This window comes from Acanthochromis polyacanthus, chromosome 10, assembly GCF_021347895.1.
Source record: "Acanthochromis polyacanthus isolate Apoly-LR-REF ecotype Palm Island chromosome 10, KAUST_Apoly_ChrSc, whole genome shotgun sequence".
Classification (NCBI taxonomy): Eukaryota; Metazoa; Chordata; class Actinopteri; family Pomacentridae; genus Acanthochromis; species Acanthochromis polyacanthus.
The window spans coordinates 948868-962168 of NC_067122.1; the positions used below are offsets into that span (position 1 = coordinate 948868).

Sequence of the window (13301 nt, forward strand, 5' to 3'; positions counted from 1 at the left end):
CGGGTGTTTACCGCCTGTTCGGGTGTTTACCGTCTGTTCGGGTGTTTTATTGTCTGTTCGGGTGTTTTACCGTCTGTTCGGGTGTTTTACCGTCTGTTCGGGTGTTTTACCGTCTGTTCGGGTGTTTTACCGCCTGTTCGGGTGTTTTACCGCCTGTTCGGGTGTTTTACCGTCTGTTCGGGTGTTTTACCGCCTGTTCGGGTGTTTACCGCCTGTTCGGGTGTTTTATTGTCTGTTCGGGTGTTTACACACGTGGACAAAATTGTTGGTACCCCTCAGTTAAAGAAGGAAAAACCCACAATTCTCACTGAAATCACTTGAAACTCACAAAAGTAACAATAAATAAAAATTTATTGAAAATTAAATAATCAAAAACAGCCATTACTTTTGAATTGTTGATTAACATAATTATTTAAAAAAACAAACTAATGAAACAGGCCTGGACAAAAATGATGGTACCTCTATAAAAGATTGAAAACTATTTGACCAGAGTGACATGATTAACTCAGGTGTGTCATTTAATTGACATCACAGGTGTTTCCAAACTCATAATCAGTCAGTCTGCCTATTTAAAGGGAGACAAGTAGTCACCCTGCTGTTTGGTGAAAAGGTGTGTACCACACTGAACATGGACAACAGAAAGCGAAGGAGAGAATTGTCCCAGGACATCCGAAAAAAAATGATAGACAAACATCTTAAAGGTAAAGGCTATAAGACCATCTCTAAACAGCTTGAAGTTCCTGTGACAACTGTGGCTCATATTATTCAGAAGTTCAAGACCCACGGGACAGTAGCCAACCTCCTTGGACGTGGCCGCAAGAGGAAAATTGATGACAAATTGAAGAGACGGATCGTTGGAATTGTATCCAAAGAGCCCAGAGCAACCTCCAAAGAAATTAAAGGTGAACTCCAAGGCCAAGGTACATCAGTGTCAGATCGCACCATTCGTCGTTGTTTGAGCCAAAGTGGACTTCATGGGAGACGACCAAGGAGGACACCACTGCTGAAAAAACTCATAAAAAAGCCAGACTGGAATTTGCAAAAATGCATGTTGACAAGCCACAAAGCTTCTGGGAGAATGTCCTTTGGACAGATGAGACCAAACTGGAGCTTTTTGGTAAGGCACATCAACTCTATGTTCATAGACTCAAAAACCAAGCATACGAAGAAAAGAACACTGTCCCTACGGTGAAACATGGAGGAGGCTCAGTAATGTTTTGGGGCTGCTTTGCTGCATCTGGCACAGGGTGTCTTGAAAGTGTGCAAGGTACGATGAAATCTGAAGACTATCAAGGCATTCTGGAGAGAAATGTGCTGCCTAGTGTCAGAAAGCTTGGTCTCAGTCGCAGGTCATGGGTCTTCCAACAGGACAACCATCCAAAACACACAGCCAAAAACACCCAAGAATGGCTGAGAGAAAAGCGTTGGACTATTCTAAAGTGGCCTTCTATGAGCCCAGATCTGAATCCCATTGAACATATGTGGAAGGAGCTGAAACATGCCATTTGGAGAAGACACCCATCAAACCTGAGACAACTGGAGCTGTTTGCTCATGAGGAGTGGGCCAAAATACCTGTTGACAGCTGCAGAACGCTCATTGACAAATACAGAAATCGTTTAATTGCAGTGATTGCCTCAAAAGGTTGTGCAACAAAATATTAAGTTATGGGTACCATCATTTTTGTCCAGCCCTATTTCATTAGTTTGTTTTTTTAAATAATTGTTAATCAACAATTCAAAAGTGATGGCTGATTTTGATTATTTAATTTTCAATAAATTTTTATTTATTGTTACTTTTGTGAGTTTCAAGTGATTTCAGTGAGAATTGTGGGTTTTTCCTTCTTTAACTGAGGGGTACCAACAATTTTGTCCACGTGTGTACCTGTCTGTTCGGGTGTTTACCGTCTGTTCGGGTGTTTACCTGTCTGTTCGGGTGTTTACCGCCTGTTCGGGTGTTTTATTGTCTGTTCGGGTGTTTTACCGTCTGTTCGGGTGTTTTACCGTCTGTTCGGGTGTTTTACCGCCTGTTCGGGTGTTTTACCGTCTGTTCGGGTGTTTACCTGTCTGTTCGGGTGTTTACCGTCTGTTCGGGTGTTTACCTGTCTGTTCGGGTGTTTACCGCCTGTTCGGGTGTTTTATTGTCTGTTCGGGTGTTTTACCGTCTGTTCGGGTGTTTTACCGTCTGTTCGGGTGTTTACCACCTGTTTGGATGTTTACCTGTCTGTTCGGGTGTTTACCTGTCTGTTCGGTGTTTACCTGTCTGTTCGGGTGTTTACCTGTCTGTTCGGGTGTTACCGCCTGTTCGGGTGTTTACCGCCTGTTCGGGTGTTTACCGCCTGTTCGGGTGTTTACCGCCTGTTCGGGTGTTTACCTGTCTGTTCGGGTGTTTACCGCCTGTTCGGGTGTTTACCTGTCTGTTCGGGTGTTTACCTGTCTGTTCGGGTGTTTACCGTCTGTTCGGGTGTTTACCTGTCTGTTCGGGTGTTTACCGCCTGTTCGGGTGTTTACCGCCTGTTCGGGTGTTTTATTGTCTGTTCGGGTGTTTTACCGTCTGTTCGGGTGTTTTACCGTCTGTTCGGGTGTTTACCACCTGTTTGGATGTTTACCTGTCTGTTCGGGTGTTTTACCTGTCTGTTCGGGTGTTTACCTGTCTGTTCGGGTGTTTACCGCCTGTTCGGGTGTTTACCTGTCTGTTCGGGTGTTTACCGCCTGTTCGGGTGTTTACCGCCTGTTCGGGTGTTTACCTGTCTGTTCGGGTGTTTACCTGTCTGTTCGGGTGTTTACCGCCTGTTCGGGTGTTTACCGCCTGTTCGGGTGTTTACCTGTCTGTTCGGGTGTTTACCGCCTGTTCGGGTGTTTACCTGTCTGTTCGGGTGTTTACCGTCTGTTCGGGTGTTTTACCGCCTGTTCGGGTGTTTAACCGCCTGTCCGGGTGTTTACCTGTCTGTTCGGGTGTTTACCGCCTGTTCGGGTGTTTACCGCCTGTTCGGGTGTTTACCTGTCTGTTCGGGTGTTTACCGCCTGTTCGGGTGTTTACCTGTCTGTTCGGGTGTTTACCGCCTGTTCGGGTGTTTACCGCCTGTTCGGGTGTTTACCCGTCTGTTCGGGTGTTTACCGCCTGTTCGGGTGTTTACCTGTCTGTTCGGGTGTTTACCGTCTGTTCGGGTGTTTACCTGTCTGTTCGGGTGTTTACCGTCTGTTCGGGTGTTTTACCGCCTGTTCGGGTGTTTTATTGTCTGTTCGGGTGTTTACCTGTCTGTTCGGGTGTTTACCTGTCTGTTCGGGTGTTTACCTGTCTGTTCGGGTGTTTACCGTCTGTTCGGGTGTTTACCTGTCTGTTCGGGTGTTTACCTGTCTGTTCGGGTGTTTACCGTCTGTTCGGGTGTTTTACCGCCTGTTCGGGTGTTTACCTGTCTGTTCGGGTGTTTACCGCCTGTTCGGGTGTTTACCGCCTGTTCGGGTGTTTACCTGTCTGTTCGGGTGTTTACCGCCTGTTCGGGTGTTTACCGCCTGTTCGGGTGTTTACCCGTCTGTTCGGGTGTTTACCCGTCTGTTCGGGTGTTTACCGCCTGTTCGGGTGTTTACCTGTCTGTTCGGGTGTTTACCGTCTGTTCGGGTGTTTACCTGTCTGTTCGGGTGTTTATCGCCTGTTCGGGTGTTTTATTGTCTGTTCGGGTGTTTTACCGCCTGTTCGGGTGTTTTACCGCCTGTTCGGGTGTTTACCGTCTGTTCGGGTGTTTTACCGTCTGTTCGGGTGTTTTACCGCCTGTTCGGGTGTTTACCGCCTGTTCGGGTGTTTTACCGCCTGTTCGGGTGTTTACCGCCTGTTCGGGTGTTTACCTGTCTGTTCGGGTGTTTACCTGTCTGTTCGGGTGTTTACCGCCTGTTCGGGTGTTTACCGTCTGTTCGGGTGTTTACCTGTCTGTTCGGGTGTTTACCGCCTGTTCGGGTGTTTACCTGTCTGTTCGGGTGTTTACCGCCTGTTCGGGTGTTTACCTGTCTGTTCGGGTGTTTACCTGTCTGTTCGGGTGTTTACCGTCTGTTCGGGTGTTTACCGCCTGTTCGGGTGTTTACCTGTCTGTTCGGGTGTTTACCTGTCTGTTCGGGTGTTTACCTGTCTGTTCGGGTGTTTACCTGTCTGTTCGGGTGTTTACCGTCTGTTCGGGTGTTTACCGCCTGTTCGGGTGTTTACCGCCTGTTCGGGTGTTTACCTGTCTGTTCAGGTGTTTGAGGACCTCAGAGACGACTGAAGCTGCCGTGCTGCTTCCTGAGATGGACACAAACGCAGACGTCGACCTGAAACACAAAAAGACGACCGACTCGATTATTCTTGCTCAATTTCTACAATATCAGATTTTTAAACAGAAAATTTGAACTTTCTGTCATATTTTGATGTTTTTTTTCAAATTTTTTTCTTTTATTTTTGTCATCTTCATCTCAATAATTCAAATTCCAACTTTTTATCTCATATTTAGCTGTTTTTTACCTGATAATTTGAGCTTTCTCTCCTATTTTTGATGTTTTATCCTAGAAATTGATGTTGAAACTTCAGTCTGAGTTTGACTAGTCGTCAGATCTGCCGTCTGATTGGTCGGTTCTCACCTGGCCCAGCCGGCGAACACCTGGATGACGTCGTCGTCTCTGGGTTTGCTCCTCAGCATCCAGGCGTCTCCTCCGTCCTTCAGCGAGCCGCCGTTCCGGTTCAGGATGTCGTCGCCATGGAGACGCTGCGTCCCGCGGACCTCCTGCAGCTGGAAGTCCTCCGGGTCGCCGGGCAGAAAGAAGCAGCGCAGCGACGCCTCCTGCAGGACGACGGAGGAACTGAGCTCAGGTCGGTCAGGATTCTGACACAGAAGCTGAAAATGCCAACTTTTATCTCACATTTGGGAATTTTCACGTCATAATTCAAACTTTTATTATGAATTTAGACTTTTTATGTCGATTTTAGTTCCCCGTTTGACGTGAACGTGGATTTTAAAATATTTTCCAACAGTCCTTGTAGTTTTAGTGCAGCAGAAGGAGCAGAGGTCGTGTTTTTAGGAAATAATCGGACGTTTTACCACGACTTCCTCGTTCCTGGTGGAGCGACAGACGGAGACCAGTCGGAAAAAACCTCGTTTGACGGCATCGTCGCCGTCGAACACCTTCACAAACTGTTTACCTGCAACACACAACAAATAAACTCACGGTTCTGGAAAACTCCAGCTTTTACAAGATTTTCTTATTTCATACTTATCATGAGATATTGTGTGTTCTTATGTTGTATTTATTTTAGTGCTGATTTTATTTGCCTTGCTCTGTCTTCATGTATGTTCGGCACTTTGGTTGGTGAAAGTTCTTATAAATAAAACTGGACTGGAGATGTTATATTTGAAAATACAGAAACAAACAGAGGAAATAATAATAAATAAAAGAGCTTTATTGCACTCATTTTAAAAGCGTGATTCAGTGAAAATCTCCAGAACTGACCTGAGTCTGCAGCCGTCGACGGGTTTTCTTTAGAAGCTGCAGCCGAAGAATCGACGTCGTCGGAGTTTTCTGATGGAGACACAGATTTAACTTTACCTTTTGTTTTCAGACTGACTTCATTATTATTTTAATTAAATGTACTTTTTATTTATTTCTGTTATTATTTTTGATCTATTTTATTAGTTTACCATTTTTGTTGTTTTATTTAATGATTAATTTAATTAAATTTTTAAAAATATTTAATTAATATTTAGCATTTATATTTTATTTTTGTGCTTTAATTTTATTCTTTATATTTTTCATTTCAATTATGAGATTTTATTTTTTTATGATTTAATATTTGCCTTTTAGATTTTTTAATTTTACTATTTTTATATTATTGCAGTTATTTTAAATTATTAAAGTAATTAGTATTTTTATTTTTGCACTATTGTGTTTTTTTAAAAACAGTTTGTCTTACTTTTATTTTGTGTATTGTGATTTTTATTAAAACTTATTTTATTTTCAGCAATATTTTATTTCATTTTTGTTGTTATATGCATGTTGGATTACTTTTTATCATTTTAATATATTTTATTTATTTATGTATTTTGTTGTATTTTATGATGGAAATCAATATTTAGCATTTATATTTCAGTTTTTGTGTTTTATTTTTATTCATTAGATTTATTTTTCTTTGTAGTTTTACATGTTTTTGACTTAGTATTTCAGATTTTTTATTTAATTCTTTTTATTTTATCATGAATATTTTGTTGTTTTTTATGTTTTAAAATAATTTTCATTTTGTTTTGCATTATTATTATTATTTTATGTCATTTTATCTTTCTAATGAAAAACATGAAATTTTGCATTTTTATTTTTAAATTATTTTTAATTTTTCCCTTAATGTTTGCCTGAATTATATTCTTTTTATTATTGTTTTCATTTACTTATTTTAAGCTTTATTATATTATTATTTTTAACTATAAGTATTTTTGATTTATTTCTGTTATCATTTAATATATATTTTACTTATTTTATTGTATTTTACAATTATTTTGATCAATTAATATTCATGTATTTGACTCAGTATTTCATATTTTCCATTTTAATATTTTTATTTTATTGTGAATAATTTATTGTTGTGATTTTAATTACAAATATAATGCTTAATTTACTTTGCATTATTGTTATTTTATGTCATTTTAATTTTGCAATGAATAATGTTTTATTTTTGCATTATTGCTATTTTTAAAATTGTTGTCTTATTTTATCTATTAATTTTATTTTATTTATTATTACATTTATTTATTTTCTGTTTATTTTATTATTATTTTTATTTACCTTCACTTGTATTATTATTTCATATCTTACATGTATCTAGTATGCTCGTTGTTATTTAATTTTATTCATTTAATTTTAAATTTGTATCTTTATATTATCTATTTTTTGTACATATTTGACTCCACATTTCTGATTCATTGCATTTTTTTTATCTGGTTCCATTTTATTTTACCATTAGTATTTCAGTATATTTATTTATTTCTGGTAAATTATTGGTTTTACTGATTCTGTGAGACAGAAATTCTAACCACATTCATGCTGTGCAGAATAAAAGCTGTTTTTGTTTCAGGTCAGATTTATTCTGAGATGTGAGTCACATTTTTATTTAGAAACTCTGAAAACTCGACTCGGTTCAGTGAAGAAACCGAAAAACAGCAGTTTTAGTTTCTCAGCAGCGGAAACGAGAGTTTGTGGTTTCTGTTGGCAGGATGTGTGTCTGTGTGTGTTTCTGTGTGCGTTATTGTGTTATTGTGTTTGTGTGTGTTACTGTGTGTTATTGTGTTATTGTGTTGTGTGTGTACCCAGGTCCTGGTTGCAGCTCTCTGTGATTCTATAATTGTGTGTTATTGTGTTATTGTGTTGTGTGTGTACCCAGGTCCTGGTTGCAGCTCTCTGTGATTCTATAATTGTGCATCTTGCTGAAGTTTCTGGAGTGGAGTCGGATGCAGCTCGGATGCAGCACCATGCAGCGCAGACGACCCAGAGTGCACTCTGGTGGCACGCTGAGGTAACAGGCGGCATGACTCTGCACACACAACACACACACATTTTTCCACTGTGGTTGTTTTTTTAACAATAGAAAGTCGTCGATGCAAACAGAATGAACTCAGAAACGTTAAAATGAGTCAAATCAGGAATCAAACTTTCCACATTCTCACAAACTTGACAAACCGTTTCCAAAATGACTTAAACTTGTCCAAAATAGCTTCAGATATGTCAGAAAAACGACCCCAATTCTGTCCAAAATGACTGGAAACACGTCTACAATCACTGAAAATGTGTTCTAACTGGCTCAAAATGCTCAAAATAACTCAAGTTTTGTCCAAAATGACTTTAAATGTGCCCAAAATGAGTTTGAATCTGTGTAAAATGACCCAAAACCTGTCCAAAAAAAACTTTCGATATGTTCAAAAGGACTCCAAACTTACCCAAAATCACCTGAAACACATCTGCAACCACTTAAAATGTGTCCAAATGTTGAAAATAACTTCAAAAAACTGCCCAAAATGAATTGAAATTTGTCTAATTTTTTTTTCAAAAAGCTTGAAATCTTGTTAGAAATGACTCAAAATATGTAGTAAATTACTTAAAATGTGTGTAAAAGAATCCAGAATTATTTAAAATGTGCCCAAAATGACTTAAATGTGTCCAAAATAGCTTCATACATTCAAAATGACTACATATCATTAAAAATGGGGGGTTCGTCTGGTCTCCCTGGTCCAAATTTTGCCTTCGTTTTGTCTTCAGTTAAACTGAAGAATTCCCAAACAGCGGAGGTCTTCAGCATCTTGTCTTGTGTTTATGCAACAAAGTGAAGCGTGACGTCAGAGTCTGCAGCAACCCGGACATTCAGGTGGAGGTAAGAAACATGAATGGAGGAGCAGAGATGAGCCGAAGTGGGCCGAAGGCGGAGCTAAGACAGTAACGCTGCATATTCTTTCTGCCTGATAACGAATATTCGGATACCAAAATTAATATCCAGATACCACTGCAGCAAACGGATATTCGGATATTCGTGTCCAGTCCTACTTGAAATACTTTAAATTTGTTAAAAATGCCTGAAATCCAGCTAGAAATGACTCAAAATAGTCCAAACCTGTCCAAAATTATTCAAAACTGTCCAAAATGACTTTGAATATGTTCAAAATGACTCAAGCATATAAAAATCATTTGAAATGTGTCTACAACCACTTAAAATGTGTCCAGAATGACTCAGAATTACAGATAATATAACAAATAAAAACATTTTACATTTGTTTTTTTGGTAACTGTTTTCTAACATAATTTCTGGCAGAAAAATTACTTTAGCCAGCAGATTTTAACTCATTTTTTACAGTGCACAGAAGCCATTTTTGCAGTACTTTAATGAAACTTTCCTCACCGTAATGCCGCACCATTCACACCTCATGCCTGCCAGGACGTCGGACGAACCGCAGGAACGCCGACAAACCTCACATCTGGACGCCGACGCCAGGTTCCCCTCCCTCCAGTGGTGGTGGAACGTATCCTGGAGAACACGACCAGAGTTGTACCTTCAGTCCACAGAGGAGGCTCCACATTTATCACCTTTAATGGACTTTTTCAGAACTTCATCAGTCCAGCAGACAGAACCATGACATGTAGGAAGAGAAACATCTGAGTTCTGATTTAAAAACTGACACCAGATCAGTTTAAATCTATCCAGGAGTCACAGTCTGAACATTTGATCTGGTTTCTGTTCCAAAATGAAACAATACGACACAAACGAGACTCAAAACAACAGAAAGGACACAAAACTTTCTGAAAGAGACAACATGAATGAGACACAAAAGGAAAAAAAAGGCACAAAACAAAATGCAAGAAAGAAAAACCATAACAAAAACTTGGCAAAAATGACCAAATATTGACACAAAACACAAAAAAGAGACATAAATCAACAAAAGCAAGACACTAAATTACAAAAATGAGACGGAGAAAGAGACGAAACCACAAAAACTAGACAAAAATGACAAAAAAGAGAGACGAAACCACAAAAATGAGACACAAACAAACTCGACAAAAATGACAGAGGCACAAAACAACAAAAGTACACAAAAAAGAGACACGGCTCATTCAGTGTAAAATGAAAATAAACTCCTGTTCTGCTCTGAACATGGTGTAACCATGACGAGCAGACAAACTTCTGTATCAGTGTGTCTGACTTCAGGCAGTGTTGCCCCCTTTAGGTCACACTGGGAACTACACACAGCGTTTTACTGAAGCTCACCTGGAGCTCCAGAGTCCCGTCCAGGTGAGAACAGCGACAGTCGGCACAGGTGAAGGCGGAGCAGTCAGCGTGGACGTGGAGCTCACAAACTGGAACAGTAAAAACCAGTAACATTTAGTGACTGGTACAGTTAAAACTAAGAGGAATAAACCAGTTTAAAATGGAAACCAGTCTGTTCTCAGTGACACCTGAGATGATGATGTGTTTCAATCCCTTCAGCTGCTTTTATTCTACGTCTAATAACACGTTAGAGTGGAACTGCTGGTTTAACTGGTTAAACTGGTGGCCGCTCTGGTCTGACCTTCACAGCGCAGCGCCGAGTTTCCCTCCGTCGGTTTCCTGCAGACGCAGCAGAAACGTTTCTTTGGACCGGCGGGACCGAAGCAGTGAGCGACAGGAACCTGCAGGGGGCGGCAAAAACAACAAACAGTGGAGAAAAAACAACAAACGGTAAGAAAAAACAACAAACAGTGGAGAAAAAACAACAAACGGTAAGAAAAAACAACAAACAGTGGAGAAAAAACAACAAACGGTAAGAAAAAACAACAAACGGTAAGAAAAAACAACAAACAGTGGAGAAAAATCAACAAACAGTGGAGAAAAAAACAACAAACGGTAAGAAAAAACAACAAACAGTGGAGAAAAATCAACAAACAGTGGAGAAAAATCAACAAATGGTAAGAAAAAACAACAAACAGTGGAGAAAATCAACAAACAGTGGAGAAAAAAACAACAAACAGTGGAGAAAAAAACAACAAACGGTAAGAAAAACAACAAACAGTGGAGGAAAAAACAACAAACAGTGAAGAAAAATCACCAAACAGTGGAGATAAAACAACAAACGGTAAGAAAAAACAACAAACAGTGGAGAAAAAACAACAAACGGTAAGAAAAAACAACAAACAGTGGAGGAAAAAACAACAAACAGTGGAGAAAAATCAACAAACAGTGGAGAAAAAAACAACAAACGGTAAGAAAAACAACAAACAGTGGAGGAAAAAACAACAAACAGTGGAGAAAATCAACAAACAGTGGAGAAAAAACAAAAAACGGTAAGAAAAAACAACAAACAGTGGAGAAAAATCAACAAACAGTGGAGACAAAAACAACAAACAGTGGAGAAAAAAAACAACAAACGGTAAGAAAAAACAACAAACAGTGGAGGAAAAAAACAACAAACAGTGGAGAAAAATCAACAAACAGTGGAGAAAAACAACAAACGGTAAGAAAAAACAACAAACAGTAAGAAAAAACAACAAATAGTGGAGAAAAAAATAAACAGTGGAGAAAAATCAACAAACAGTGGAGAATAAACAACAAACGGTAAGAAAAAACAACAAACAGTGGAGAAAAAACAACAAACGGTAAGAAAAACAACAAATAGTGGAGAAAAAATAAACAGTGGAGAAAAAAAACAAACAGTAAGAAAAAACAACACAATCAGACAGAAAAGAGAGACAAAACAATAAAAATAAGACAGAATGATGCAAAAAAAGATGCAATCGACAAAAGAGACACAAAATGACAAACAACAACCAATGAAGAAAACAGTACAACAGTAAACAAACAACAACGAGCTTCCAGCTGATTTTTTTTTTTACAAAGAAACAAGATTTGTTCTATTTTTTCTGATTTTAAAAAATCCTCATTACACATCATCAAATATCGGTAAAATCGTTAATTATTACAGTTCTGGCCTGTTTTTCTCAGTCATGTAATTCTGTACTTTTTTAATTTACTAGTGATGCGTAATTTAACAAAACAGAATAAAATCTGTAAAATATCAGGTTAAAAAATGCAATTCTTAATAAACATATTTTTTCTTCAAATACGATCAATTATCTGCCAAATTATTCATTCATTATTGACAGTTTCTTTACGGTTGACAGTAAATTAACACCTTTTTCTGGGATTTAACGAGTTTGCAGTTTTTCAGAACTGGGAAATCAGTACATAAATAAAGTACAGGTAAAAACTGTGCTTAACCTGACACTTCATGCTCGTTGTACGTTCTGTAGCTCTCAGGTGGACGCTGGATTGAAATCATCCACCTGGACGTCCTGATCGGCTGCTGCTCGTGTTTATTGCTGCTTTATTGATCACTGCAGCAGTTAGACAGAGCCGATCGATGAACATCATGTCGGTCGTGTTTCAGCAGCTCTGAGCGACAGACTGAAGGGATTCAAGGATCCAGACACTCAGTTTGTGTCTTAGTGGTTTCATTATTTCACCCACAGAAACCTCTGCAGCTCCCGAAGTTCTTTGTTTTAATAGTTACCAACATGGAATTATTGTTGATAGACTGAGGCTTTTTCATGAAAATTTCCCTCCACAAAAATGAAGAATCTTTCATGTCAAAATGAAAACAAGTTTCTACCAAATAATGTCAGTTAATTAAAAAGGTAAAATGAGTGATTGGATGAGTTTTTATAGTGACAGTTGGTAGAGGCAGCATCATGATGTGAAGCACGGTGGAGACAGCATCGTGATGTGAAGCATGGTGGAGGCAGCATCATGATGTAGGGCTGCAACTGACGACGCATCAACGAGTCGTCTGAGGACGATACATCATCAAAAGCGGAAGTGAGCGCGCAATGCAACAGAAATCACCTTCCGACAGGAGCGCGGAACACGGACGAACGTCGGCCCTCCCATAACGTCCGGGGGGGGGGGGCATGGTCCAAAGTTTGCCTTCATTTTGTCTTCAGTTAAACTGAAGAATTCCCAAACAGCGGAGGTCTTCAGCATCTTGTCTTGTGTTTATGCAACGAAGTGAAGCGTGACGTCAGAGTCAGCAGCAACCCGGACATTCAGGTGGTGGTAAGAAACACGAATGGAGAGCTGAGATGAGCCGAACACGACGGGATGAGCTGAAGTGGGCCGAAGGCGAAGGGAAGAGACGAGCTCCGAATATTTTCGTCTGGGGGCAGGAGGGAGTGATCACATACATGTGTACATGTTATAGACATATGTGTACATGTTATAGACATATGTGTATATGTTATAGACATATGTGTACATGTTATAGACATATGTGTATATGTTATAGACATATGTGTATATGTTATAGACATATGTGTATATGTTATAGACATATGTGTACATGTTATAGACATATGTGTATATGTTATAGACATATGTGTACATGTTATAGACATATGTGTATATGTTATAGACATATGTGTATATGTTATAGACATATGTGTACATGTTATAGACATATGTGTATATGTTATAGACATATGTGTACATGTTTATAGACATATGTGTACATGTTATAGACATATGTGTACATGTTATAGACATATGTGTATATGTTATAGACATATGTGTATATGTTATAGACATATGTGTACATGTTATAGACATATGTGTATATGTTATAGACATATGTGTACATGTTATAGACATATGTGTATATGTTATAGACATATGTGTACATGTTATAGACATATGTGTATATGTTATAGACATATGTGTACATGTTATAGACATATGTGTATATGTTTAGACATATGTGTACATGTTATAGACATATGTGTAC

At 38.9% G+C, this 13301-nt stretch overlaps 1 protein-coding gene and 1 long non-coding RNA gene across 2 annotated transcripts in view; one reads left to right on the forward strand and one right to left on the reverse strand.

The window, feature by feature from the left end:
• Positions 1-13301, reverse strand: part of LOC110963495 (diacylglycerol kinase theta) — a 37852-nt gene that overhangs the window by 18957 nt on the left and 5594 nt on the right. Inside the window, 8 exon segments of the mRNA XM_022211881.2 lie at positions 4212-4296; positions 4603-4802; positions 5061-5161; positions 5470-5538; positions 7384-7537; positions 8894-9019; positions 9758-9846; positions 10059-10158. Coding sequence (XP_022067573.2) covers positions 4212-4296; positions 4603-4802; positions 5061-5161; positions 5470-5538; positions 7384-7537; positions 8894-9019; positions 9758-9846; positions 10059-10158 — 924 coding nt within the window.
• Positions 8216-12576, forward strand: LOC127535759 (uncharacterized). Its single transcript, XR_007944601.1, has 2 exons — positions 8216-8288; positions 12495-12576. It is a non-coding gene; the product is annotated as an uncharacterized LOC127535759 (long non-coding RNA).